Here is a 26843-nt window from a genome sequence, read left to right as displayed (position 1 = left end):
TTTTTAAAAAAATGTCATGAATAAAAATACTGTTTCTAACAGATTTGATCACTTACATACAATATTAAATAACTATTTGCTTCAAAATTTAGATCATAAACTATTTTAAATGTATAAATCATTTTTTGTATTTTTATGACCATTCACCATTCTAATAATTTAATTGCTATCTTAAATCAGTCATTTTGAATATTTTCTATTACCATATTCTAATATCAATGACTGTGTCTTATTTCATATTTTCCCCAATGCTTAACATATTAGATGCTTAATATATCTATTTGAATGAACAAATTTGTTTTAATTATTAATAGTGCAAAATGAACAAAATGAAATTTTGTCCTAAACGTGGTGCTCCTTGAATCAATATCAGATGATGTTTATTCATATCTATTCATTTCCAAAACAATGAATATAAGAATTATATTTATCTAATTTCTTGCCCCTTATCCCAATAAATAAAAAGTTAATCACCAAGTATTCTGTTTTGATGTCTTTCTCCAAAATGAGCTCTTTCCTGATTTATACTAATTCCTTTATGTAGTTACATCAAACAAAAGAAGTGGTTTTATTGAATAACAATCTCCACTGTTTAACTGAAATTGAAATTAAATCATGTTTATTAAATTAAATAAATTAATTTTATATCATTTAATATTTAAATTAAAATATATCATACTATGGAGAACTTCTACATCCAGAGAACTGTTAATTTATAAAAAAATACAGGGAACTTTGGGAAGAGAAATGCTATTAATGTACATTAGAACAAAGTTCAAAAGAGATTTTAAAAATCTAAATAAAAGACAAAGAAACTTGGTGACAACTTAATGGACATGTTATATTCTCTCCCCTTTGGTTGCTGAAGCTGTACAACATACCTTTGGTGTGCCATGCCACAGACAGTACATGGCTACTCTAGCTCCATCGTGTGTATGTGCAAGATATATTACAGCTTCTCTGATTGCTTCAATCATTTCCTAGGGAATAAAAAAAGAAAATGATTTTACTTCTGCACCAAGTCTTTCCTCATTTCATCAACTGATTAATTACTATTTAATTTAAATATTAATTATGGTTTTATTCTTTTGGGTGGAAATGGTTTTAAGACTCAGATTGATATTCTTGGGCTGTCTCTTTCCTCAGCTTCAGTTCTGAATCATCAATTGACTATTGAACATTTCCAACTGAATGTCCTAGAGTCAACTCAAAATCATCATGTGTCAAACTGGACACTTTTCCTGAAACCCTCCCAATTCCATCATTTATTATGGGTACAAGTATTCCATTATCTTCATATATTGTAATTTGTTCAGCCTTTTCTCAATTGATAAACAATCTCTTAGTTTCCAGTTCTCTGCTTCTACAAAAAGACCTGATATAATCACTTTTTTTCCATATGAATTATTTTCCTCTTTCTTTTGAGATCTTTGGGAAATAGCTTTCATAGTGGTATCAATGAGTCAAAGTAGATTTGCAATTTATTAGCTTTTGGGAATAGTTCTGATTCTTACAGAATAAAAATGTACAAATCACAGCTCCACCAATAATGCACTATATAGTCCTTTCAACATTTGTTATTTTCCACTTTTAAGGTCAACTTTGTAATCTGATGGCTACGAGGTAGAATCATGGAGTTACTTTTATTCACATTTTTCCAATTGTTAATTGATTCCAAGCATTGTCATATGGCAAAGTGAATTCTTAAAAAAAAAAAAAAAAGTAAGCAAGCATGTAGATGTTGTCTGTTTTAACAATATCTGTGTTTTTTTTTTTTTTTTTTAAAGACAATGAACAATGAAGTAACACCTCATACCTATTAGACTGGCTAAAGAAAATGACAAATGTTGGAGGAGATGTGGAAAAATTGGTACACCAATGAACTCTTGGTGGAGTTTTGAACTGATCCAACCATTTTGGAGAACAATTTGAAATATGCCCAAAGGGATCTAAAACCTGTGCATGTACTTTGGCAAAGAACTGGAAATTGAAGGGATGCCCATCAACTGGGAATGACTGAACAAGTTAGGGTATATGAGGATGACAAAATACTTTGTTAGAAGAAATGATGAGCAGGATGGTTTCAGAATAACCTAAGAAGACATTCAGGAAATCACTGGACACAGTAAAAGCAGTATTGTACAACGATCAACTATTAATGGCTTAAGCTTTTCTCAGTAATATCACAAAACAATTATGAAAGACTTATGAAATATGCTATCTACTTCTAGAAAAGGAACTGTTTAGGTCTGAATGAAGATGAAAGCATATTCTTTTGTAATACAGTTAATATGGAAATATGTTTTTCATGACTTCATATGTATAATCTATATGAAAAAACTTGTCTTCTCAAGGAGGGGGAAGAAAGGAAAGGAATTGGAAACTTATAAATTATAAAAAATGTTAATTGTTTTTACATATAATTGAGAAAATAAAAACATTCTTTAAAAGAACTAAAATAACAAATTATTAGACATCCAAGTAAATCTCTTTAAATGTTTATATTCCTTTGCTATTTGAATTTATAATGAAAGGATTTCTTTACTATTTAAAGAAAAAAATCTCATTCAGAAAAAAATAAAAAAAAGACAATTGTTTTCCAGAATGTTACTTTTACCTTAGTTTGAACATGTTAGTAAAATATCATCTTTTTTGGTAACAATTCTATTATCAGTGAAAGAAGATAGTTATATTACACAATCCAAGATTCTCTTCTACTAATTAAGATTCCAAATCTTCAACTTCACAAGATAGAGTAAGAAATTATAATTGGGAACTAAAAATGAAAATTAAACATTAAGAAAACTAATAATGAGCTAACAGATGAGAATTTACTTTTACTATAAAGTCAACATATTAGGAACTGTTACCTGAAAGTTCAGTCATGGTAGCATTGTGGGATAAATACAAAGACTTGAAAGGCTTACTAATTTGAAGGAGAAAAAGATTCATTTATAGATATATAGGGTGTGAAAGGATCTGATTAAAAGTCATTAATCATCATGCAAATAAGGAACCCATAACCAAAGAAATTATTATATAATAAGAAAAGTAAAGTAAAAGCTCAGAGGAATAAATATCAAATTTTCATATAGTCATATCCATGCACACATATTTCTACATGCTCCATGATATAACAGGTCTCCTGGATTTATCCAGCTAAGAATTTTTATGATTTTAGGTTGCCAGTTATAACCTTTCCTGTTGAATCTGACATCCCTCCAATCCAGCTTCTCTCCAGTTCTGTTCCTTGAAAAGTTTTATTACTAAAGCTACTAGAGAATCACATTAGAGGTAAAATAACAAAGAAAAAATCTGGAAGGCCTGGAACCAGGTCTTGTTTCTTTTAAATGTCCATCTCCTAAAAATCTGCATCCCACTTCCTTATCCTATTCAGAACCATCTGGATTTAGCTTTCTGTCTAGAGGCTTCTTCTATTCCTATCCCCAAACCTCAAGACAGGCTTTCTCCTAAGAGTCTTATGAAGCTCAGTTATTCCTCTTACCCTAGAATCCTAAGATTTGGATCCAGTAGGTCTTCTATTATCTCTGCTTCCTTGATAAAGATAATCATTCTTCCTCCAGCTTTCAAGAGATTTCTTACCCAAGTTTCTAATCAGCTTTTCTGCAATCACTTGCACCCTGATTTATTTTAGTTGCATCAGTTCTTCAAACTGTCAAGCGTTTATATCACCTTTGTTTTTGTTGTTATTTGTCTGAAGTTTGCTAGCACTTGTAAAAATTAGCTAAACCCTAATTTATGAAATTGGTTTCATTACCCTATGGCCTTATATAGGTATCTAGGTTTCTAAAAGACTCCAGGACTTCTGGAACTGCACAGCCCTGGAAGTCATGATCTCCTCTTCTGAGCTTGATTTTGGCATGGTGTTCCTATCCCAATTAAATTACTCCTTGTTCAAATAAACCTATGCCCTGTGGTGGTCCTAGAAAATATATTTCTTTCTCTTGGTTCACAGTTTATTGTTAAAGTGAGTATATAAAACACACTTTTAAACAAATTTTCTTTCTAGTCTATGGTGCTACATATTAGCACCATACAGTCAATAACCAATTCTTATACCTATCTGTACAGGTATATCCCCCTATACTGTGCAATGGGGATTGATAATTAAAAAATTCCAGAATAAAGAACAAATTCTAACAAAGCAATGTGGAACTCTTATGGACATACTAAATAATGCTTTCTGGGGAACTTAACAAATAGTGAATTTGCAGAAAAAGTTACCACCTTTTCTCAATATTTGAGGCCCTATCTTTTTTCAATTTATAGTATTGCCCTCCTGGTGTTCTATCCTTTTGACTCAAAGGAATTTTTCTAGAAATAAAAAATGAAATTTTTTCAAATTTTTTATTTTTATCTAGAGAGTATGTTAGTCAGGTGAATTATAAAAGCAATAACACCTATTTATGTTCTAGGATGCCTTTTAATCTATTGGGAATATTATTCTACATCAATATGTCCTATATAAATTATTTGCCTGGGTAAGAATCAACATTTTTGTAGGAGCAGAATTCTATTTAATGACTTCTATCATCAGAAGGAGTAACATTCATTCTTTTTCCTTTCCTTGTCCAATTACTTTATTTCAAATAAGTAAGAACATTTGGCATTTTTTTAAAAATAAAGATCTTATTAAATATCCAACTCCACACTAAAATCTAACTATAATTAAATCTAAATATAGGAATCTAAAAATAATGAAATTATGGAAAAACTTACTGATCTGAGTTTTGGAGGTGCAAAGGTAAAAAAGTCCAAGAACACTTTATGTACCAGTGAATGTTTAATTACCATTTCTCTGTAAATAAAACAAGAAAAGTCAGGGTCAATCATCTTGAGAATTTATTTTGCATTGTAATGAATAGTATAGGATAACATTTAAAATAAACTGGCAAAAAGTTTTGCTAATTACTGCAGAGCAAAATATAATGTAGCTTGTTTGGAATACTTTAATAACTACTTTAAAAAAGTCTTTAAAACTCAATCATGAATAACTAGGACAAAGGAATTATTAAAGTCTAAAGTTTAATTAGAAAATATGAACTAGTTGTTATGAAGATGTCACCTTACTGCATCTAACTTTCCAATACAATGCTGAACTTTATTTGTAAATATACTTAAACAGTATCCATACGGACACTGTGTTATATGAAACAGGTCAACAGATATTGTCTCTCTTATGCAGAAGCTTGCAATATAATAAATCAAAACCTGGCATCTATGAGAAAGGTATAGAGTTTACATTTTTACATTACTGTCTCATTATGAAAGGTTTCTGTTAATATTAGCAAAACAAAAAAGAATAGGGGAGGAGTACCCATGCTTTAATTTCTGACCTTACTTTGTAAAGGCTTATATGTTGCTTGGACGTTAGGAATGCAGAGCTGGCAGAAGAGGTAGTTCTTTCTTAAGCTAGTCTACTCTTCCAGACTATAGAAAAGTAGGGTTTACTATTTTTTTCTTGAGTTCTTAGAACTACCATCTTACTGGAGTTAAGATTGGGAATTAGATGCCAAACTATTAAATGATTTGCTCAAGATGATACAAGGGGTCTTGCTACCTATTTATACAGTACTGGTATATGTGGAACAGCCAGGATTTGAACTAAGGTCATTGAGACTCTAAATTCAGCATCCTTTTCACCATATCAAAAGTATTTCTATCTCCAGAGCATGGTATAAAGTTTGCACATGGTAGGCACTCAATATTTATTGATTATCCTGGAGAAAATTATTTCAGTACAGTGGTGAAGTTAGAAGCCAGATTATGGGACATTGAGAAATCAATGGATAATGGGGAAGGAGAAGCATCAAGTGCAGAACAATCTTTTTTATTAGACAAGGTCTACACCTTCCCTTGACCAAAGGGATAAAATTTATCCAGCTATTATTTCTGTAAAGAAACAAAAATATTTTCCTTACTTTTGAGCCATTGGTGTAAGAATCTGTTTCATTTCATCCATAATAGCCTCTTGCTTATCAGGCTGTACCTCTAACACTTTTTCCAGAGTTGGGTGAATTGCAGACTGAAAAGAAACCAGTAACAAGTTTACAAAGGGTTTCAGAAGTCCAGAATAATGAAAAATATTTGTATTACACTGCAAAACTTTGTGTACATTCACAATGATTCTAAATACCGGGCAAACCAAACATCATAAAATTACCACCAACTGCAATAGATTATATAAAGGCAGTAGTTGCACTGACAAGTTTGTTAAGATTCATTATTTATCAGCTAGATAACAAAGTCAATGGTAAAAAATAAGGCTACTGGAAAGTACCTAAAATATTACTTTTAACCCTGAAACTCAATTCAAAATAGGCAGCCCTATGTACTAAAGCTACACCACCTCTAATAAAAACATTCTTCCTATGTATTCCTTATAGTTGTCCCTGGCTCTTTCCCTCTTACTTTTCCTACCCACTACTCTGAACTTTTTCAGGTCCAATACCTACAATGACCCCACAGCCTAAATTTTCTTATCCTTGGTAAAACATGAACAAATGACATTTGTACAAAGAGATTCATCTGTGACAAATGGAGTTTCAAATGCATTATCAAGTTTGAGTGGTTTTTGATATATTAACCACTTGCAATTTTGAGAATTTTAATCACTGATAAATGGTACAAATAAGAATTGAAATATTTCATACTCAGCTTCAGGGGGAGTAATTAAATGTTTAATTTAAAAAGAACTCCCTGAAGGAAAGACAAAAAAACTTTTAGAAAAGTAACAATAGTTACAATAAAGTCTATTAAGTGACCAAACAAGAAAGGAATGCATTCTCCTAAAAACATAAGAAATTGTACCTTGTAAAGCTGGAATGTATTTCCATAGAGTTCTTCTACCAGCATGTTTCGTTGTTCCAAAATTGCTTTGTCATTGTAAGCATATTCAACAACTGCTGATGCTTCTGCATGACGCAACATCTTCCGCACTTGGCCTTTAAAACTTTTTATTATTTCTGCAATTTGTGATTTATTTCTGTACATCAAAAGGAAAAAAAAAAAGAAGTGGAAGGGCAAGTTAAGTTCAAGGGACAAATTTACAACTTTAGTTTTACTTAGCTTTCAGTTTCTGTAAGAGATATGAAAGAAAAAATGAAATGAGAAATGAGACTAGGTAAAAACAACAAACAAATGAAGCATCTCTTCTAAATCAGTAGGATTAAAGAGAAGTAAACACACAAAAATCATTTGAATTAATCTTAATATGACTGCAATTTTTGGGTTGGGGAAGGATGCTCTCAATTATACACTTCTCCATTATAGCCTCTACTTCCTGACCTCCTTATGACAACTCAAAGTCTGCCTAGTATGGGAGGGTTTTTTCTCAGGCTTTCCCAGACACTGCAATCTTCCTTTTCCCATTTCCCTCCTACCCTAAATGCCAGTGAATTCTCTTTGAGTATTACTTTCCATCTATTCTTGTATGTACATAATTGTTTGCATGCTCTCCCACTCATTAGAATGTTATCTCCTGGAAGATAAGGACTATTTCTACCTTTGTATTCCTACCTCAGGGCTTAACCAAGTTTTGGATACATAAAGTGTTGATCTCATGCAATTCAGTTGGTCCAATTTTCTCCTGAAACTTCCTTAAATAACTTTTAAGTATTTGAGTTGTAAAGAAAAACATGAAGAACAGACTAAACAGTGGCAACATTTTTCCATTTCCCCCCTTCAACCAGTCCTTCAGGACATAAGATATACCTTCCAAAATTGCAGAAGCACCACTATAGTTTATGTTAATTTTAACATGTTTTAATTTTTTTGGTAAAACCAAATCAAATCAAACAAAGAAACCTTCTCAACTGCTTACCCATACATGAGAAATTTCTTAACAACATTTCTGGAATATTTGGCCTTACTCAATTCAACCCAATTCTCTGAAAAACAAAATAAATTACATTTCTTTGGTATTTACACTTGAATTCTTGTTAAAACAAAGTAAAACTTTGGTACACAACTTGGTTCACAATCCTAAGCACTCATGTATAAATTATTACCCATTTTATTTCTTCTACCCAAAGAAAAATGAAAATATAGCATGAAAACAGGGCACACTATCTTTTGAGAGTGTAGACCTGAGTCCATTCCTATTTTCTACTACCAATACTAAGCTGTAATTGGACTGGAGGTACAATATATATATTTCCAGTGACACACTGAAAGGTTAAGGGAATTGTCCAAGGATACAAATCACATGGCAGGGTGGCCTTTTCTTTCCTGTGTATCAGTGTTGCTTTTTATATCACCATTAACCAGTCTTAAACATGAAAAAGAAATTTAGCTAGCAATCTTCAACTTGAATATATGATATTAAAAAATACCTTTTAATTCTTCAAATGCTTCTTTCCTTTGTTCCTCATTACCATACTGAATGTAACACTGGATAATACGAGTTGAATCATGTGCAAATGCAATCTGCAGGGGAAAGATTTGTTGTAATTAGCCACAATGGGAGTAATAATCTCTAGATTATTCAGACCCAGAATCTTGCCTAGAAGTCTAGTGGAATAGGAGGGAGTGATTTAGGCTATACTTCCAGCCCTTGATAAAGAACAATTATCTCCTCAAAACCAGGAGCATTATTTTTCATCTACCAACCGCTATTACCTTATATCAACAATTCTGTCTATGGCTGTTTCTCTATGCCTGGATGTATATAAACAAATCACTTCCAACACTCAACTGCTATTCTCTCACTCCTACTCAATTTTCCATTATACCATCTTGAATTCTCATTTCATAGTTAAAAAAAAAATTCTTTTAACTCTGGACGTCTCTCTCTCAAATTCCTTCCACTTAATTACTCTCACTGAGGCCTTGTTTTTTACCTTCACTGATAGCAGTGGTCATACCTTCTATCCTCCCTGACATACTGATCCTAGAAAGGGAGTCAGGATATACCTTCCCCGGGATCTTCCAATATAGAAGGTTTAATCTCATTTGTACAGTTCTTCCCTGTCCTCTCAGAAGCATGACATATAGGGTGGCTTGAGGCAGAAAACAGGGTACCTGAGGTTATTTCTGAGTTTCAGTTACATCCAGGCTACTTTCTGAGCTCTTAGTAACTGCAAGAGAGGATTATTTAATATCTTTTTAAAGTATTAGTGAAGTAGTTTTTACTTTTAGTCCACAAATGCATATTAAATCTTGAACTTGCTTGACTGGCCAACATGCCTACCCAGGTATCATCCTCATTTCACTTTCCTTCCTTTCTAATCCTGGCCCTACAGTTGGCAAACTTAAATCCATGTATACAATGTTCTATTTTTTTTTTTAATCCCATGACCCTTTAGTGAAAGTTAAAAGTGACTCTCTAAGATTTAGCTACTATCTTTGATATCTAATACTAACTGTAACATGGGTATAATTTATAAAGCACTTGGTAAATCTTTTTATGTCAATATTTCTAGCCCCAGATATCTAGTAGCATCAGTAAATAGTAAAGTGGAAACAAGACTCTTTTATCTCAATTAATTCTTTCTTAAATGCTCCTGCTTCTAAGTGTACAATGGTCTGGCAAAGACTGCCCCTATGATGTCTCCAAAGCTGATGGACTAAATTATAGCCTACTGACATGAATCTTTTTCAACCATAGAAACATGCTTTATATCTTTCAGTAGAAAGACATTGTATATAAGATAACATAAATAAGTCTCAATGTCAATTACTTCATAATAATAAGTTCTGCTACTATAATTCTTATCACAATAAATTTTCAAATCACAAATTTAGAGCTAGAAGTTCAGTTCTGCAGTAGAGTTAAGGAAAGTATGACCTAGAGAGGGAATTCGATTTGTCCAAAGGTTCTAAGAATAAGCAATGCTGAAATCTAAAATCTGTTGCTCCAATTCTAAATCCAATGCTTATGTATGACAGTAAAGGTAGTAAAGAGATGAAGAATGAAAGAATTGTAAAACTATCATATTGGGGATTTTTTTTTAAAGCCAATAATTGTCAGTGTTAACCAACTAACCTACATGGAATTCTAACATTTTAAAGAAATCACTTCATTAAAAATCACCTAAATCTATGTAAGAATTCTTATTTAAAATAAGTTACTAAAATGAGGAGCAGTTTGGTTTAGTGGATAAAATTCAGTCTTTGTGGAATTGAGAAAATCTGGGTCAAGTGACACATATGAAATATACTGGTTGTGATTCCGTGGGTGTAACTTAACCACTCAGTACCCTGGGCAACTTTCTAATACTAAGCTGCAGAACAACTATAGATCTGTATTAATACTATGAGTTTAACTTTCTAGGATTTGAAACACTAATGGAATTATAAGACTGGATTAAAAAAAAGTCAACAACACCACAAACTTAATAATTCATTTAGTAAAACAAAGAGGGAGGAGGAACTGGATGGGACACGACATTCAAATGAAATTCAATTCATGAATTGTATTCAAAATGTTTAATTAAGTGACTGAGGAATCAAAAATTTTATCTGCCACACATTTATCAGCCATGCTGATTAATATTAATTAACATAATATCTCATTAAGATATTAAGTTTAGCTTTTAAAATTATTTTGGCGATTATATTTTACTTACGCTTTTAATCTTGCCCTGAATTAACTTCTGTAATTCACTCATCAACTTTGTTCTTTTTGCTTTGTCACAATTTTTCCTGCAAATGAAAAGAAATTACAACTTAGATAAGGAAGTATTTTGAAATTACAATAGTTATATATTTACCCAGTTCAACATATTGATTTCATGAAATCAGTAAATCCCCAAAAAAGGACATATAAAACTACCACTATAAAGAAATTAGTTTTTCAGTGCTATTAGGCATTAGATAAAATTTTAAATCACATAAGAAAAATTTCAGAAGTAGAAAAAATAAACCCAATCTATAATATAAAATACTCAAATTCAAACTTACAAGCAATATTTTTTTCAGAGATGTCTCAGGAGGAATGATGAATCATTACAACATTTATTCATTTTAATGAACATTTCTTATAAAAGGTCAATCATCCCCAAATTTCTGCACTAACTTGTTAATTGGGATTGTGATTGCCCTTAAATAATAGACTTTAAGTCATTTCAATATTTACAAGGTATAATGAGCAGATCCCTACTATTAGAATAATGATTTGAACCAACATTACCTTCTCAGGTATTCCCAAATTTGCTTTGCCTTGAAAACGGTGTCATAGTTGCTTTTATCATTGAGTTGTCTGCTCTGCCTTAGTTCTTTCTTTTTCTTTTTCAAGTCATCCCACTTGGGTTTCTTAGCGGCTGTCTCTGATAATTATAAAGCAAATATAATCTATTATATCTAATGTACAGATTGTCTCTCAACTTTCTCCACTGATAACTAAATTTTTATTTTGATTTTGTTCACCTCAAAAATGGCACCACCATTCACTCATTCTCCTATGTATAAATAGTATAATCTTAGAATTAGAAATTAGTAATCATTAGAAACAAGCAGTGACTAAGAGGTAAGTCACTACCTCTGCAATACCTTACATCTTTCTCCTTTTTCTTCTTTCCTTACTGCACTACCCTGATTCCCTCTGTCTGAGCTATTAGAACTTGTACTATCTCTTCTATTCCATCTTAACATCACTAGGAGAAATCATTTTTTTATTCAGATTTCCTGATGTGCTATTTTTGCTTAAATTGATCACATTTTCGTGTCTACAGAACAAAATGCAAGTTCCTTTGGTGAACTTTTAAAGACCTTGACACCAGCCCTCCTTCTTATAAGTCTTCATTTAAGCCATGAACAATACTGTGTTCCCCCTTGCAATCTCCTGCTTCCAGGTCTTTGCTCACACCATGCTACATATCCAAGGTGTTCTCCACACTTGTCTTAAGAAATGCCTATCTTCTCCTTAAAGCCTAATCCAAACACCTTCTTCTTGAGGAATCCTTCCATGATGCTCCTATTTGCCTAGTTCTTCATGCCTAGTTAACTGAGTACAACCAGGTTGGAAGAATTCCTGAAGGAAGCCCAGCACCTTACCTGAACATTTTATCTGCAAACATCTGGCAGTGTTCTGCACACAGAATGCAATTAATGTGCTGAATCCTTTGTTATTTGCATGGGTATCAATATATATTTCCTTTTAACACTTATAATAAATCCCTTTGTAACCAGGTCAATCATTCCAGCCTACCAGCATCTAAACAGAACAATTCTCTATAACATCTTGAAGTAAAAACTTGCTTGAACTCTTCAATCAACAGGGACCTCACTACTTTATGAGAAAGCATTATTTCATTTTTATTCAAATTTATGTTTAAGAAAGTTGATTCTCATTTACTGGGTAGAAACCTGCCTCCTTTATCTTTAATTCAATGATGTTTATCTAGCCCTCTGAAGACACCTGGATTTTCCACTGTGGCATAGAAACAACAAAAGTGTGAAGAGCACCAGGTTTAGAGCCCAAAGATCTTGGTTTAAAACTGGGCTCAGAACTGCTACATATTGGCTAGTGATCCTGGACAAGTCACAACTTCTTTCTGTGAAGCTTCAGTTTCTTTACCTATAAAATTAAGATAATAACACTTTCACTATCTGTCAGGGGCTGTTGTGAAAGTTATATAATGCAGACAAAGTGTTTCATACTTTCTGTACAGTTAAATAAAACAAGAAGCCACATGCTATATATGTAGCCCAAGACAAGTGGAGTTCACATTCTGAGGTTAGCATTCATATGAGGCTTTAAAGTTTGCAAAGTATTTCACAAATAAATATTGCCACAATTTATTTTCATAGAAAGTCTGGGTGATAGATAATATTATTTCTATTTTTTGGATGACAAAACTGAGGCAGCCAGATTAAGTGATTTACCTAGCTAGTTAAGTATCTGGCACAGGTGTCTTCCCAACTCTAGGCCCAGTACTTTCCACTGCACTATCCAGCAGCCAGGCAAGGCAAATTTTCCCTAAAAATATTTACCTTCACTTTTGCCCTCGGGTTGGAACTTTCTTTTTGTTTGCAACCTGTTTCTTTCTTGTTTATTTTTGAATTGTTTCAGGTTAGTTTTCTTGGGTAATAAGTCCCCCTCCTGTTTATTCTTGAATTGTTTCGCACCATTTTTCTTGGGTAACATGTCTCCTTCTTGTTTGTTCTTCAACTGTTTTGTTCCAGTTTTCTTGAGTAACATGTTCCCCTCCTGTTTATTCAACTGTTTCAGACCAGTCTTCTTGGGCAACATATCTACATCTTGTTTATTCTTCAACTGTTTGGTGCTAATTTTCTTAGGCAACATGTCCCCTTGCTGCTTATTCTTGAGTTGTTTCAGGCCTGTTTTCCCAGGCAGTGTATTACTTTTCTCAAACTTTTTGGAGCTGAATTTAGGTCCTCCTCCTTCATCACCTTTACTTGGAAACTTCTTTGGAGATTTAGAATCTATATTTATCAATACATAATAGTTAGAATGAAAGTATAGTTCTTAGAACTATGTTCTTTCCCCACATGACCACAAAGAATGTTTCTCATAGAGATACAAATACTTTTTTCGTTTAGAAATCAATAACGAAGATGTTAAATATCATATTATGCATCTTGTCTAGATTTTAATTCTCTCCTATTACAGAGAAGAATTTAAAACTGAATATTAGAACAAAATTAGATAAGTAACATTAAATCATCTGTAAGATCACTGCCAACTCAAATTCTGTGAGATTAATTCTGTTAGGTAAGATTAACTTGGCATAGATTTTGAGGCAGCTTATATTTCTTACTGTCCAAAATTTAAATCTGCATATTATGAAAATTAAATACACTAACAAATAAAATGAAAATTATAAGAGATATGATCTCAGATGCCTGTAAGAAACCTGGTTTATATAAAAAATAGCCAAAAGCTAAAAATATTCTGTTTACTAATATATGTTGACAAATTTAGACAAAATGAAAATGTTTTGATAAATTAAAGGTAACAAATAACCCCCCCCCCAAAAAAAAATGGAACTTGTCATTCCCATTAGAAGTCTTTCTTCAGCAGATGACAGATGGTACTATTTACTCTGTACCACTGATTTAGTTTTAGTAATTTACAAATCCCTAGGGTTTGAATGTAAATGCATCTGACTACATTAAATAACATTCCAATATTTCAGATACATTTAAATTCTGATTCTTATCAATTGATACAGATCTAATATTTACTACTTATGTTATACTCCTCTCTCCATAACATCCTAATAACTAAAACCAACTTTATGGAGTACATTTTCAAACAATTGTCTTACCATTGTCCTTTTTAAATCTTTTTTTCCCTTGTGATGCCTTTCCACCCTTTCCTGTGAAATTTTTTTTACCTTTGACTTCCATAGAAGCAATTCTGTAAAATAAACCAAAGGACTAATTTAATCAAGTTATAATAATCAAATCAAGCACTCAAAGAGGTTAAGCACTTATCTATGTGGACCTGACATATTAAACATTACTCACAGGATTTAAAAATTAAAATTAACAAAATATACAATATTACTTAGTATGATATTTCAAACATTCTAGTAATTACAACAGCATGGAAACAATATTTCAGTCATTATAACAGGCTAAAATTAAAATAATTATATTTTTGTGAGAACCGAGAGGATCATTTGTTTTGTCTCCATTTTAAAATCTTATCAAGACTATCTTTATAATTTACATATATTCAATTATATGAAAAGGAAAACTAATAAAAAGAACATCCCCAAATAACACAGGGCTTATCTCGGACATCTAGCTTCTCTTACACTTAGACAGGGATGGGCTGCGAGATTCAAGAGTGGAGTTATCTGCATCAGTAAGACAATGGATATAAAATAGCCAAGAAACAGTTTTCAGTAACTTTCAAAATGATTTTGGTTAACAATTTCTTTTAACAAGTATTTATGGAGTACTTATCACATAAAAGTAAGTAAGCACTATAAAAGATATAACCAAAGTCTGAAACTTAACAATCTAGGAGACATTTGACATGTTAAAAATCATTAACAGGTTTTAATGTGAACTGATAATGTCCAAGGTACTATGTATCAAATCAGAGACAAGAGATTTCATGATGTAGCTATATATACACAAACACACATACAAAAAAGTTATCACAGTTAGTTGCCTATTGAAACACCTGTACAAGGCACTGTGTGCTACTTACTGGAATAGAAAAAATTCTTGTATGATCTAATTCCTTCCCCTAAGCCTAGGGGAATAATGATAAAGAGTATAATATGTATACAGCTAAGTATATCAGAAGGCAAATGTCATAGGAGCAAAGGAGAGAGCTAGATCATGTTCTCTAATAGAATCTAAAGATTTTATCTAGGAGGATCAGAAAAAGCTCCATTTAAGAAATGGCACCTGATACAGGAAAAAGACAGATCCTCCAAAATAGAGAGATGAATGAGTACTTTCTAAGAACAGAGAATTATCTTTATTAATGTAAGGGAGAAGAAGGCACTTTGTGTCTCTCTTGGTAACAGTAGTTTCTTCATCTGTTAAGTTTTGAATCTGTGATCTAGCTCCTCTTTTTCACTTAAACTAGTACCAGAATAGTTTATGCCCATATAATTTTGAACTAGACTATTTTAATAGTCTCATGTCTTTCCCACTCCAGTCCTTATTTGCCAAAAATCTGATAGGTAATTTCAATTCAGTGATTACCTTTTGGCTGGAGAAAAAAATCAATTCTAAAGTTGTTAAGAGAAATTTCTCTTAAGAACTTTAGAACTGATTGTATGACATGAGAAACACTGGCGCAGGACCACCCAGCATGGCGTGCCCTCATCACAAAAAGTGCTGTGTTCTGTGAGCAAAGTAGAATTGAATTAGCTCAAAAGAAATTCAATATGTGCAAAGTTAGAGAACCACCCCAAATGTTCTTAGGTATTGTGTCCGACTTGTGGCAGAGCATTCTGAGCTCCTATTGGTCAGCTTCAGTCCAATGCACTGTAACTCAACTCTTAACATGGTGATGTTATTTTGGCCCTCTTTGAGAAAGAAAGACAACATCACAGATCCTGACTCAAAAAATCCAGGATTTTTTGCATTGTACCATACTGAAGGGATAAATGCTAAGGAGGTAAGATTAAGAGGATTTAGCAAATAGTTGGCTATTGAGATGGGGGTAGAGATAGGGAATAATGAAGAGATGATCCTGAGTTTTCTAGTTTGGAAGATTAGGGAGATGGAGATGCCATTGAAAGAAATAAAGAGAATTTGGTTAGAAGGTCAGGTTTAGGAAGGAATTAAGAGTATATGGACATAAAGAGTTTGAGGGATAAGTGGGAATATAAGAAAACATATATAATGACTTTCTTCCTACCTTTCTCAAGTGGAACAGACAGGGTGAGACATGTTAAAAGTATGGGACTATAGAGAATATGATTGAATACATAGATTTTTGAAGTCAATGGGATAGCTGATAATTGAATGCATGGGAATAAATTTAGCAAGAGAGAGAACATAGGTGAACAGGAAAGCCTAGGAAAGGGTGTTGGAAAACAGAATTAAGATGAAATGATTATAGAGTTATCAAAAAACAATCTTATAGGCTATAACACAGGTCCAGAAGTAGTGTCCCTGAAGAAGGTGGTACATGATATTCAAATACTGCAGCAAGCTGGAATACAAACATTAAGATAATACCAACAAATTCAGCAATTGAAAAAATTGCTTTGGGAAATGTTTCAATAATGGTGGATTGGAAAACATTATTAGATGTTGAAGAATGAATGGGTATTGAGAAAAAGTGAAATAGCAAATTTAAATTCTAGGGGAATGAGATATTATAAGGAGAGTTAGGCTAATGGGAAAATATTTTTTTTTCCTTAAAAGCTGGGGACACAGGATCATTCTTATAGATAGCACAAGATAAACAATGTAACTCAAATTTATATAGTATTTTAAGATTTATTTTCTTAAATCAAATCACTTTCCTCACAACAGCTCTGAGTTAGGTCATATTTTATTATCTCTATTTTAAAGATATATATATTTTAGTTCAGTGAGGTACAATGCAGAGGCAAGAAATGTTAGAACTTCCATTAAGTTTAGGAGAGTGACTTGCAACCCTATTCCATTCAAACCCTCCATACATTTGTAAAAACAAACAAAACTATGCTGCAGAATACAGAAATAAAGAGAATACAAATATACACAAAAACCCTCTTCCAACTTACCTCAAATCAACTAAGAAAAGTGTTTTCAAGATTTACTAAGTTTTTAAGATTTACTAATTTATCTCCGTCTCCTACTTTTGCCTTCCCTTCTTCCTAACCTTAGATTGAAAGGCAAAATCACTTATCTTTTAAAATCTCTTCCCCTCTACAATGGGTGTAAAGTTAAAGTGGCTACGTAAATGAAAGAAAGAGTAAAGGCTAGTGAAAAGGCTGAAAACAGCACACAAGAGTATAAAAGTCTGCGTATCCAATGTTAGTAAAAGCTATACAATAACCCTGTACAAAAACTGCTCTAAAATGGCCAATGACAGCGGGGTCTTTCTTCAAACCTCATCTATTCAAGCCCTTTGGACACTTTGTCAAGACATCAACATCAAGATATCCAGTATATCCTGTATATAGCCTGCTTATCTTGTAGCACAAGAGTTTTCAAAGTTTTTTGGGAAAAACATTAACAATAAACACCAAAGTTTTTGGTCTCAGGTGGTCTTTACACTTAAAGGTTTAAGGTTTTAAAGGTTTAAGACCTATTTCCTCCGACACCCATTGACATTTAAAGCATTGGAAATAAAAACATCTTAATATTATTGTGAAAACAGTTTTGGTCTTGGGGACCTTCGGGGGTCCTCAGACGATAGTTATAGTCCAGTTCCCAGGAAGAAGTGATACCTATTTAGATTAAAGACTCACAGATTTAATTAAGAATGCATTTCTTAATTAAGTCACCTAGTGACTTTGAAGTCACTGAAGTGCCCTTCCCATGCCTTCCCGTGCCACCCACTCCTCTGCCCGAAACTCCCGTGGAAACTGCCCCCCCCTGCGCCTGTCACGGAGCAGTTGGGTTTGAGAAAGAACGCTAGAGAAATGAGAACAGCGGCAATTACTTGAGATGCGAGGCTTCAGGAAACGCTGTTTCTTTTCTTCCCGGCCCTGGCGTGAAGCGTAAACAAGAACCAAACAAAACGTTTTTCGTAGTGAACAGTCGGCGGCTGCAGCCGGTACCCAGCGGAGCCTACAGCTTCTCCAGAGGGCTGCGGAGCCAGCCGCGGCTAAGACTCCAGGACCAGAGCTGAACCGCCCGCCCCTGGAGCACCAGAAAGGTCCCCCCACCCCTAGCGGAGCCCACGAGACAAACCGCCGGGCTCGCGCAGACCGCGCCTCCAGCCAGAACTCCGAGACCCGCTAGAACCCCCCACTCACCACGCACGTGTCACACCACAGAACTATCTTGACTCTCTTGAACCCGCCCTCCCCCTCCAGCCACTGGATGCTGTTTTCTGACTTCCGTTTTCCGGTTGAAAGGGAAAGTCTGGGCGGGTAGGTGGGCGAGCGTAGAGAAAAAACGAAGGTTCCTATTGGAGCTTTTTGGGGTAAACGTCACTTGGAGGCGTTGATGAAGAAGTTTGGCCTTAATGGAATCCGTAGTTAAAAAAGGAGAAGCTGTGACGGCTTGCGGTGGCGTTTCCCCCCCTGCGCTTTGTATCCTACCTTCTACTGGGTTTTAGCGTTTTCTCTCCTAGTTGTCTCAAAGCTTTGTCTTTTGTTTCTATTTAGATCTGCTTCGCTGAGCACAGTGCTTTGCAGAAAGCACTTCATAAAGAATCGGTTTCTTTAATTTCCTGAGGAAATGGGCGGGAGATGTCGCCTGTCTCTGAATCTTTAGTTAGTACCTCCTAGTGAGCCACTAGATTTTGGACAGGGAAAGGATCAAGCCTTTTTTTCAAAACTGCTTGCCAAGGACTACAAACTTTAGTGGGGGAAGGACCCATAGATTCCATTTCTATCATTTTTACAAAGAATGGAACCGCCGCCGTAGGCTCAGAGAAGGCAATTGACTAGCCTAAACAGCACAGTGGGCTAGTGGGAGAACGATTTCTATGCGAATGAAGCACGGTGCTTACTGCCCTGTTAGTTTGGCTGCTTTTTTGAGGTTGGTTCTTTTAAGATTGAACTTATGTGCAACCTCTTTTTTTCTGAATAATTATTTTGTATTTTTTCTGAACTCGACGGACGTCAATCACGAAAGTTGCAAATAAAAAAAGGATGGTATACGATATAGCAAATTTTATGTACAACATGCTTTTCTTTTTTAAATAACTGTCCTGATTAAAACCAAAGGACTAATTATGAAGCATAATATCAGCCTCCAGTGAAAGATGTGATGTTGTTTGAATACATATTAAAGAATGCTATTTTTTCATTTCCTTTCTTAAATTCTTTTTCTTTTATTTGAGTCTTCTTTGCAAAGTAGCTAAAAAGGAAAAAAAATATCATTACACATGTGTAACTTATAGATATAGGAGGGGGAGAGAAGAGAGAGAGAATTTGAAACTCAAAATAAAAAAAAATGTTAAACAAATTTTTTTTTTCTTTTAACATGTAATTGGGGGAAATTTATCTTCTTCCCTCCTCCCTCCCTCCCTCCCTCCCTACCTCCGTCTTTCCCTCCCTTCCTTCCTTCCTTCCTTCCTCCCTCCCTCCCTCCCTCCTTCCTTCCTCCCTCCCTCCCTTCTTCCTTCTTTCCTTCCTCCTTCCTTCCTTCCTCCTTCCTTCCTTCCTTCCTTCCTTCCTTCCTTCCTTCCTTCCTTCCTCCCTCCCTCCCTCCCTCCCTCCCTCCCTCCTTCCTTCCTTCCTTCCTTCCTTCCCAAAGACCACTGACTCAAATAATTGAGATTTCTCAAGGTGAAAGAAGAAAGGAATTTTATTACAATCTCTCAAAAAAGGTCTTCTCCCTCCTAACAAGTAGTGAGACAAGGAGAGGAAAATTTAAGAACACCAGATTTTACACCCCTAACTCAGAGATTCCCCCACCCACAGCTCCCTTCCAATCTTAGTGACCGAAGGGGCAGGTTCACAATCTAGATGATCCCAAATACAAAAAAATAAGGAAACAGAAATTAACCAATACAAAATCACAAAAGCATTTATAACCTTATTTGGTATAATTCCTGCTGATATGGCAAAGTCTCACCATAGCATTCAAGGGAGGGGGACTTGGAATTCCTGTTTTTAAGGCAAATGATTTTTGGTAAATGAAACTGAGGCCTAAAGTTTGAACAAACTTATCCTAGGGACTCTGAGAAGTCTTCACTTATCACACCCAATCCCTCCTCTTATATTTTATATCTTCATTATCAATCTCCTCGTTTGGGTTCTTTGACATCAACAAGGGCCTACTTTTGATCTCTAAGAAATATTAACCTGATAGATCCTCCAGCCTGGCCTTCCATTCTAATCATCTTGGATAAGCATCATGCATGGAATATAGAGTGGGAATAGGAAAAACCCACTAAATGTTATGAGGATGCACCATAAAATTTGTTTCTACCAGCTGTCCCCCAAACAAGACTACCACAAGTTGTTAAAGGGCAAAGTCCAAGTTTGAACAGGAAAATGTGCTAACTTCTTAAGGTCTTCAGTTATCCCCTTTACCATTTTACCATTATCTATTTTCATACAGCAAGAGGAAAGGTTCAGCTTTCCACATACTACCCCTTCTTATTGATTGGCGTTCTATGACCTCAGCTCCTGTCTTGGGCCCAGGTAGCAGGGCCACCTATCATCCCAACTATCTATGTCTCCAATAATTGAATAGATAACCTTTCACAAATAAAGATGCCTATCACAAAATTCAGCAACAACAGAAATGCTAAAAGACACAGGCAAACATATGCATCTAGCAATAAATAGATAGATGACTAAGCCAAATACTCGTACACTTTCCAAATTGAAGACTGCAAGATCTTATATACTTGAATTGTGCTCATGGCTTTTACTAACCATTTGCTGTGATTATAGAACTTGCCATAGGAGGAAAAAGCAGGGACATGATAGCATCAAAACTGATCCTTCAAGCCTTTGTCTGAGAACACATACATGACAGGAGAAAGCATCCTTAGCTCTTTTTGACTTCAGGTAAATGTCACAATTTTCAATTAATTATGTAGCAACAATTCCATCTGATAGCCATACTCAAGAATAATCAGGTGGATTCTTATTCAAAAGAACACTGGGGAACTGAGCCGGAAAGATCCCATCTTAAGTGGAGGCCAAAGTTATCCTCATAAGTCTTGCCCTGATTGCAAATTCCATCAGTAGCAATTCAGGATCACATTCTTCTGAGTAGCTTGTGGCATATTTCTTTCAGATGGTGGATTACTGGCTTGATGATCTATCAGGTATCAATTATACCTGAATTTAAAACTCCAAATAATATCAGCTACAGTCCCAAGAGATTTTATCTCACATAGCAAATCTCATTAATCAAAGCTTTAGGTGAATTTAACTCTTAAGGATCACATATCCTAAATAAGTATTGATTATGATCTTATATTGATAAATTGATATTAATTAAGAGATTAATCCTAGAAAGTTCACAGTTTATCTTTCATATCTAAGTAGATGGTTTTAAGTTCAACATTACACAAATCATTTTGCTTTTAAAATGTTGAATATGTAGGAAAATTCTAAATCGCAGATTGTTATGTGCCAGAACTTGAAACAAGGTGCTAAGTCAGTGGAATTGATAGAGACAATGATTATTTAGCATGGTATTTAACAGTTCTCTAGTTCAGTACATGTACTTAGTACTTACTATAATTCTACAAGATTCACACCTTTAGGAGAACATATATAAGCTAAGAGCCTCAATCAGGATTCAGTCGGGGAGATTCAGAAACCCCGAGCTCAAGCTCTTGGAACCAAGACTACAGAAGGCCTCTAAGAAAGCTAATCTGGCCACAAGAAAGGAGACAAGACTTGGAAAGAGACAATAAAAGATTTGGACTTTAATACCTGGCTGCATTTGGGGTGATTACTGAACTGAAACTAAGGCTGCTCCCAGAGACCCCCCAAGAAAACCCCAACAAGAGAATATTACATTTTAGAGAAGAACATTACAATTGTCTCTAGCAGAAACATGTTCAAAGGGACAAAGATATAAACTATTCTCAGAATCCCTTTAAATAAGGGAATATAGGAGAGGATTTATTTATTTTAATTTTAATTTTAAATTTAAGATGATTCAATTACAATAATAATTGTATAATTTAATCTCTGCCTGACAAGTTATTCTCCACCTCTGGGATTTATATCCATCCTTTAATTTTTTTCCATATACTTCTATAATAGGTACACCAAAATCTTTTCCTTTACTCCCATACATTAATAATTCCTGAAATTCTTGACTAATTTATATCTCTCCATTCTAGTAACTATTCAGTCTTCTCCTTTTTATTCTTGTTTTAGACATACTGCAATTACCAATTGTAGTTTTTGACATAATGAACAATCTTAGAATTTTCATAAGTCACAGCCAAATGGTCAACTGTAATTCCCTCTTAACTCATAAGAAAAGGTGGAAACAGCCAATCTCCTAAATTACATTAACTGAATTAGTAAAGCTGATAATAACAGGTTCTTTCTTTCTTTCTTTTTTATTATTATTACTCTAGCTTTTTATTTACAAGATATATGCATGAATAATTTTTCAGCATTGATCCTTGCAAAAACCTTCTGTTCCAACTTTTCCTCTCCTTCCCCCCATCCCTTCCCCTAGATGGCAGGTAGACCCATCCATGTTAAATATATTAAAGTATATGTTAAATATAATATATACAACAGGTTCTTTAGTACATTTCCCACTTCTTGTTAGTTTTTCTGTTCATATTATAATAACATTGAGAGTATTAGATAACAAACCAAATATGGGTTCTCCAATCTCAGAAAGAAGCCATTTCTTATCAATTCAGGTAGAACAGAACCAATCTGTATCACAACCAATTAAGTTTAAGATTCCCTAAAATCTACCTAGATATTCCATTCAAGCAGAATTATCTTTTAGTTGTTTTCCTAATTCACACAAATCTCTTCTCTTTTGTAAACCAAGAAAGAGTAAAGTTTCAAGGTGGTAGCAGAGGATGGTTGAGCAACTCTGAAAGAATTATTATTCTGAATGTATTCCAGCAATTCAGCCAGGTATTTCTCTAAGACAGCGACACAGAAGCTGAATTCTTATTTCTCACAAGCTTGTTAACTTTTAACACAGAACACAGTGCAAAGCAGACATCCACAGATAGACACACAGATAAATCTCCTATTCCAGCTTTTACATACGCATTTCAGTGTAACATACCCAATTAGCCCTGGGACTGTCTTCCCCATATAGAGCAACAACATTTTATTGTTTTTCTTTTATCTCTCTCTTTATTTTTAGGGAATTTTCTCCCAATTCTTAAGTTTTTATTCCCTAAGGGGTTGTCTATTGGTATCACAGGGTTAGACTCTGACTTAATTTAGCAAGGACTCCAGCAATCCCAGGGCTCCCACTCAGCCTAGCTTACTAGGTGCTACCCCTTTTGTTGTATCGCTATACAAGCAACTACAGAGAGGTCACCCTCAGTCACTGGATGGTTTAGTAGGCACTGCCCCTCTCTGCAGGAACACTCTTTCTAAAGATCCCAGGGCCCTGTGTATATCTTCCATGATTGCTCCACTCACCCAGTGTTTTGTATAATCAGAATCTTTTCCCGTTTTTGCTTCATGGAGTCTCTCCTTCTCAAGTAGTTTAGCACACCAGGAGAGGAGCCATCCTCTAGGACCTGACCACCAAAGTAGGGTGGGGGGGCACCTATCCCCAATCTCAGAAAGCTCTCCTCTTAAGTGGGCTTCAAGATCCCCAACGAGCCCTCATCTGTATGGGACAAAGACCACCAACTCAAATAATCAGAAACATTTCTTAAGGTGAAAGCAGAAAGGAATTTTATTACAATCTCACAAGAAAGGGCATCTCCCTCCCAACGAACAGTTAGGCAAGGAGAGGCAAATTAAAGAAGAACACTAAATATTATACTCCTAACTTGGAGACCCCCCACCCACTGCTGGCCTCCAGTCCCAGTGACCAGGTCAGTTCACAATCTAGACTATCGCAGATACAAAGAATAAGGAAACAAATCAACCAATACAAAATCATAAAACGCATTCACAACCTTATAAGGGGCATTCAGGGGAGGAGGACTTGAAGTTCCTGTTCTTAAGGCAGATGATTATTGGTAAATAAAATTGAGGCCTAGGGTTTGAATAAATTTATCCTAGTGGCTCTGACTTCAAATATCACACTCTTCCCCTCCCCTCTCTTTCCCTCTCCTCCCCTCCCCTCTCCTCCTCTCCTCTCCCTTTCCTTCCTTTTTTTCTTCCCTTTCCTTCCCTTCCCTTCCCTTCCCTCCCTTTCCTTCCTCTTCCCTCCCTTTCCTTCCTCTCCCCTCCTCTCCTTTTTCTTCCCCTCCCCTCCTTTTTCCTCTACTCCCCTCTCCTCCCCTTTTTTCTTCTCCCCTCTCCTCCCTTCCCCTCTCCTCCCTTCCCTTCCCTTCCCTTCCCTTCCCTTCCCTTCCTTCCCTTCCCTTCCCTTCCTTCCTTCCCTTCCCTTCCCTTCCCTTCCTTTCCCTTCCTTCCCTTCCCTTTCCTGTTCTTTCCTTTCCTCTCTTGCTATATAGTAAAATAAATATAGTAAAATACATTTTAAAACTTTTTGCTAATCTTTTCTTTGATTTTCAGAATTTTAAACTTTGGTTCTTGGGGTTTATTGATTTTTTTTTTTTTTTTGCTTGTCCAGCTTTTTTTTTTTTTTTTTTTTTTTTTAGTTGCATGGCCAATTCATTGATCTGTTCTTTTTCCATTTTGTTGATGAATGAATTTATAAATGTTAGATATTTTCCTAAAGACTGATTTAGATCATCCTAAAAGTTTTCATATCTTATTCATCTTTATAATTTTATTTAACCAGATTTCCTGTTGTTTCTGTGATAAATTCTTTGACCAATCAATTACTTAGAGTTTAGTTATTTATTGTCCAATAAATTTTAAATCTTGTTTTCAAAGGTCCTTTATTGAATATAATTTTTATTGCATTGGGGTCAGGGAGGTCTTTATGCCCAAATACAGAATCACTTTTTTATAAAGGTGCCATGCACAATTCAGAAACAGATAAATTCCTTTTTCTTCCTGTTTAGTAATTGCTAAAATCGGTTGTCTCTAACTTTTCTAAAGTTCTATTCAGAGCCTTAATTTCTTTTTTATTTGTCTTTTTTATTATGTAGTCTTGGTCTAAAAGAGTATGTTGAGGTCTCAAATTATTATAGTTTTAATCTCTTTCTCCTGAAATTTGATTAATATGTACACATATGTATATATGTATACATATTATATATATGCATATATAATATATATAAGTATTGATATTGATTTATCTAAGATGTCTTTATACATAATGTAGTTTCCCTGTGAAAATGTCTTTTTTTTTTGATATTGCCCTCAAATGAAATCATGTTTCTATCCTTGCTTTTTTGACTTCACTTCAAGCATAGTAGATTTTGCTCCAGCTTTCTTTTTAACTCTCTATGAATCTTTATTTTTCAAGTGTATTTCTTGAAAGGCTGCCTCTTGCCAGAATGCATTTCCTTTAGGCCTTTATCACCTTTCCCAAAGACTGTTGCAGTAGCTTCCTAATTGGTCTCCCTGCAGCTAGTATCTTTCCTCTTCGATATATCCTACACTGAGTTGACAAATTATATTCCTTAAGTGTGGGTCTGACCATGTCACCACATCCTTGAAGAAGCTTAAGTGGTTCTCAGTTGCCTCTAGAAAAAAAAGAATACTAACATTTCCAACATTTAAAACCTTTCACAATTTGTCTCTAGTATTTTCTTCCAAGGTAGTTACATGTTCTTTTCCCTTATACACTATTTGAATCCTAGCCAAACTGACCTTAGTGTTGCTGTAACATGAAATTCCATCTAATTCCTCATTGTATTTGCATAGGTAGTTGTTCTTCAATACTTGGAATGCTCTCCTTCCTCATCCACCCTCTTGGAATAACTAGCTTTCTCCTCCCTCACTCCCAGTGACATTTTCTAACTCCCCATTGTTAGTATTTCCTCTAGTACTTTTTTTAAAATTTCATATTCTGTAGCCTTGTTCCAGGGATTTTACTTGACTCTGGCAATATAAATACAAAATTGAGTTCCTTTAAAGATCTTGCTTTCTATTGCTGTAGTATGACTTTTCACAAATCAGTAAATAGATGATGTATTGAAAATAAATACACAGTGATGGGAGGTTGGAGTAGTAACTGTCAAATGGAGATGTGCAGATCAAAAAAGTCCTGATATGTAGATTTAGAAAGAAAATAGACTAACCATGTTTCATTTGACTTAAGAGAATCAGAAGTTGTATTCATGAATTGGACAAAGCTTAATTCAAAGTAGAAAAAAATGAATTTTCAGATGACCAAAAAAAGAATGGAGAAGCATAGTGGGCAAAGTAAAATGCAGTATTTTTTCAATGATGATCCATGTGCAAGAACTGATAGAGGAGGAATATAATTAAGGAAACGAATAATCCAAAAAAAAAAACTGGCCAGTTACATAGCAAGAACAACAGATAACAAATAATCTATGTATTGCAGTAATCACCACAAAATGAAGAACAACTAAAGGAAGGCCTCTAGCATGCTTAGTAGGTGCTCTCTGAAGATTCCATGGAAGAATGTGGGTGAGAAATCAAACAGGCTGAGAATGTACAGATGGGTTGTTATCTATACCAATGAAAGGAATGCATCTATGTGCTGATGTTCTTACTTCAGAAAATACTTGAGTATGGCCATTTTTGATCCTCCAA

The 26843-nt window shown here is 34.5% G+C and overlaps 1 protein-coding gene across 2 annotated transcripts in view; it reads right to left on the bottom strand.

Annotated features, from left to right (window-relative positions):
- The window catches only part of PUM3 (pumilio RNA binding family member 3), a 33091-nt gene extending 14622 nt beyond the window's left edge, over window positions 1–18469 (bottom strand). Inside the window, exons 1-11 of one of the 2 annotated variants that reach the window (XM_051988004.1) lie at window positions 18372–18469; window positions 14253–14344; window positions 12955–13407; window positions 11153–11288; window positions 10590–10665; window positions 8355–8448; window positions 7844–7910; window positions 6832–7006; window positions 5943–6046; window positions 4741–4819; window positions 882–980 (exon numbers count right to left, since the gene is read on the bottom strand). In XM_051988004.1, coding sequence (XP_051843964.1) covers window positions 882–980; window positions 4741–4819; window positions 5943–6046; window positions 6832–7006; window positions 7844–7910; window positions 8355–8448; window positions 10590–10665; window positions 11153–11288; window positions 12955–13407; window positions 14253–14334 — 1365 coding nt within the window. In that variant the 5' untranslated portion in view covers window positions 14335–14344; window positions 18372–18469. Of the gene's footprint in view, window positions 1–881; window positions 981–4740; window positions 4820–5942; window positions 6047–6831; window positions 7007–7843; window positions 7911–8354; window positions 8449–10589; window positions 10666–11152; window positions 11289–12954; window positions 13408–14252; window positions 14345–18055; window positions 18251–18371 lie in introns of those variants that run through there. The other variant, XM_051988013.1, reaches the window with a different exon arrangement.
- Between the last annotated feature and the right edge of the window lie 8374 nt (window positions 18470–26843).

The sequence above is a fragment of the Antechinus flavipes genome, chromosome 1, assembly GCF_016432865.1.
Source record: "Antechinus flavipes isolate AdamAnt ecotype Samford, QLD, Australia chromosome 1, AdamAnt_v2, whole genome shotgun sequence".
NCBI lineage: Eukaryota > Metazoa > Chordata > Mammalia > Dasyuromorphia > Dasyuridae > Antechinus > Antechinus flavipes.
This window is presented reverse-complemented; position numbering and strand designations above follow the sequence as displayed.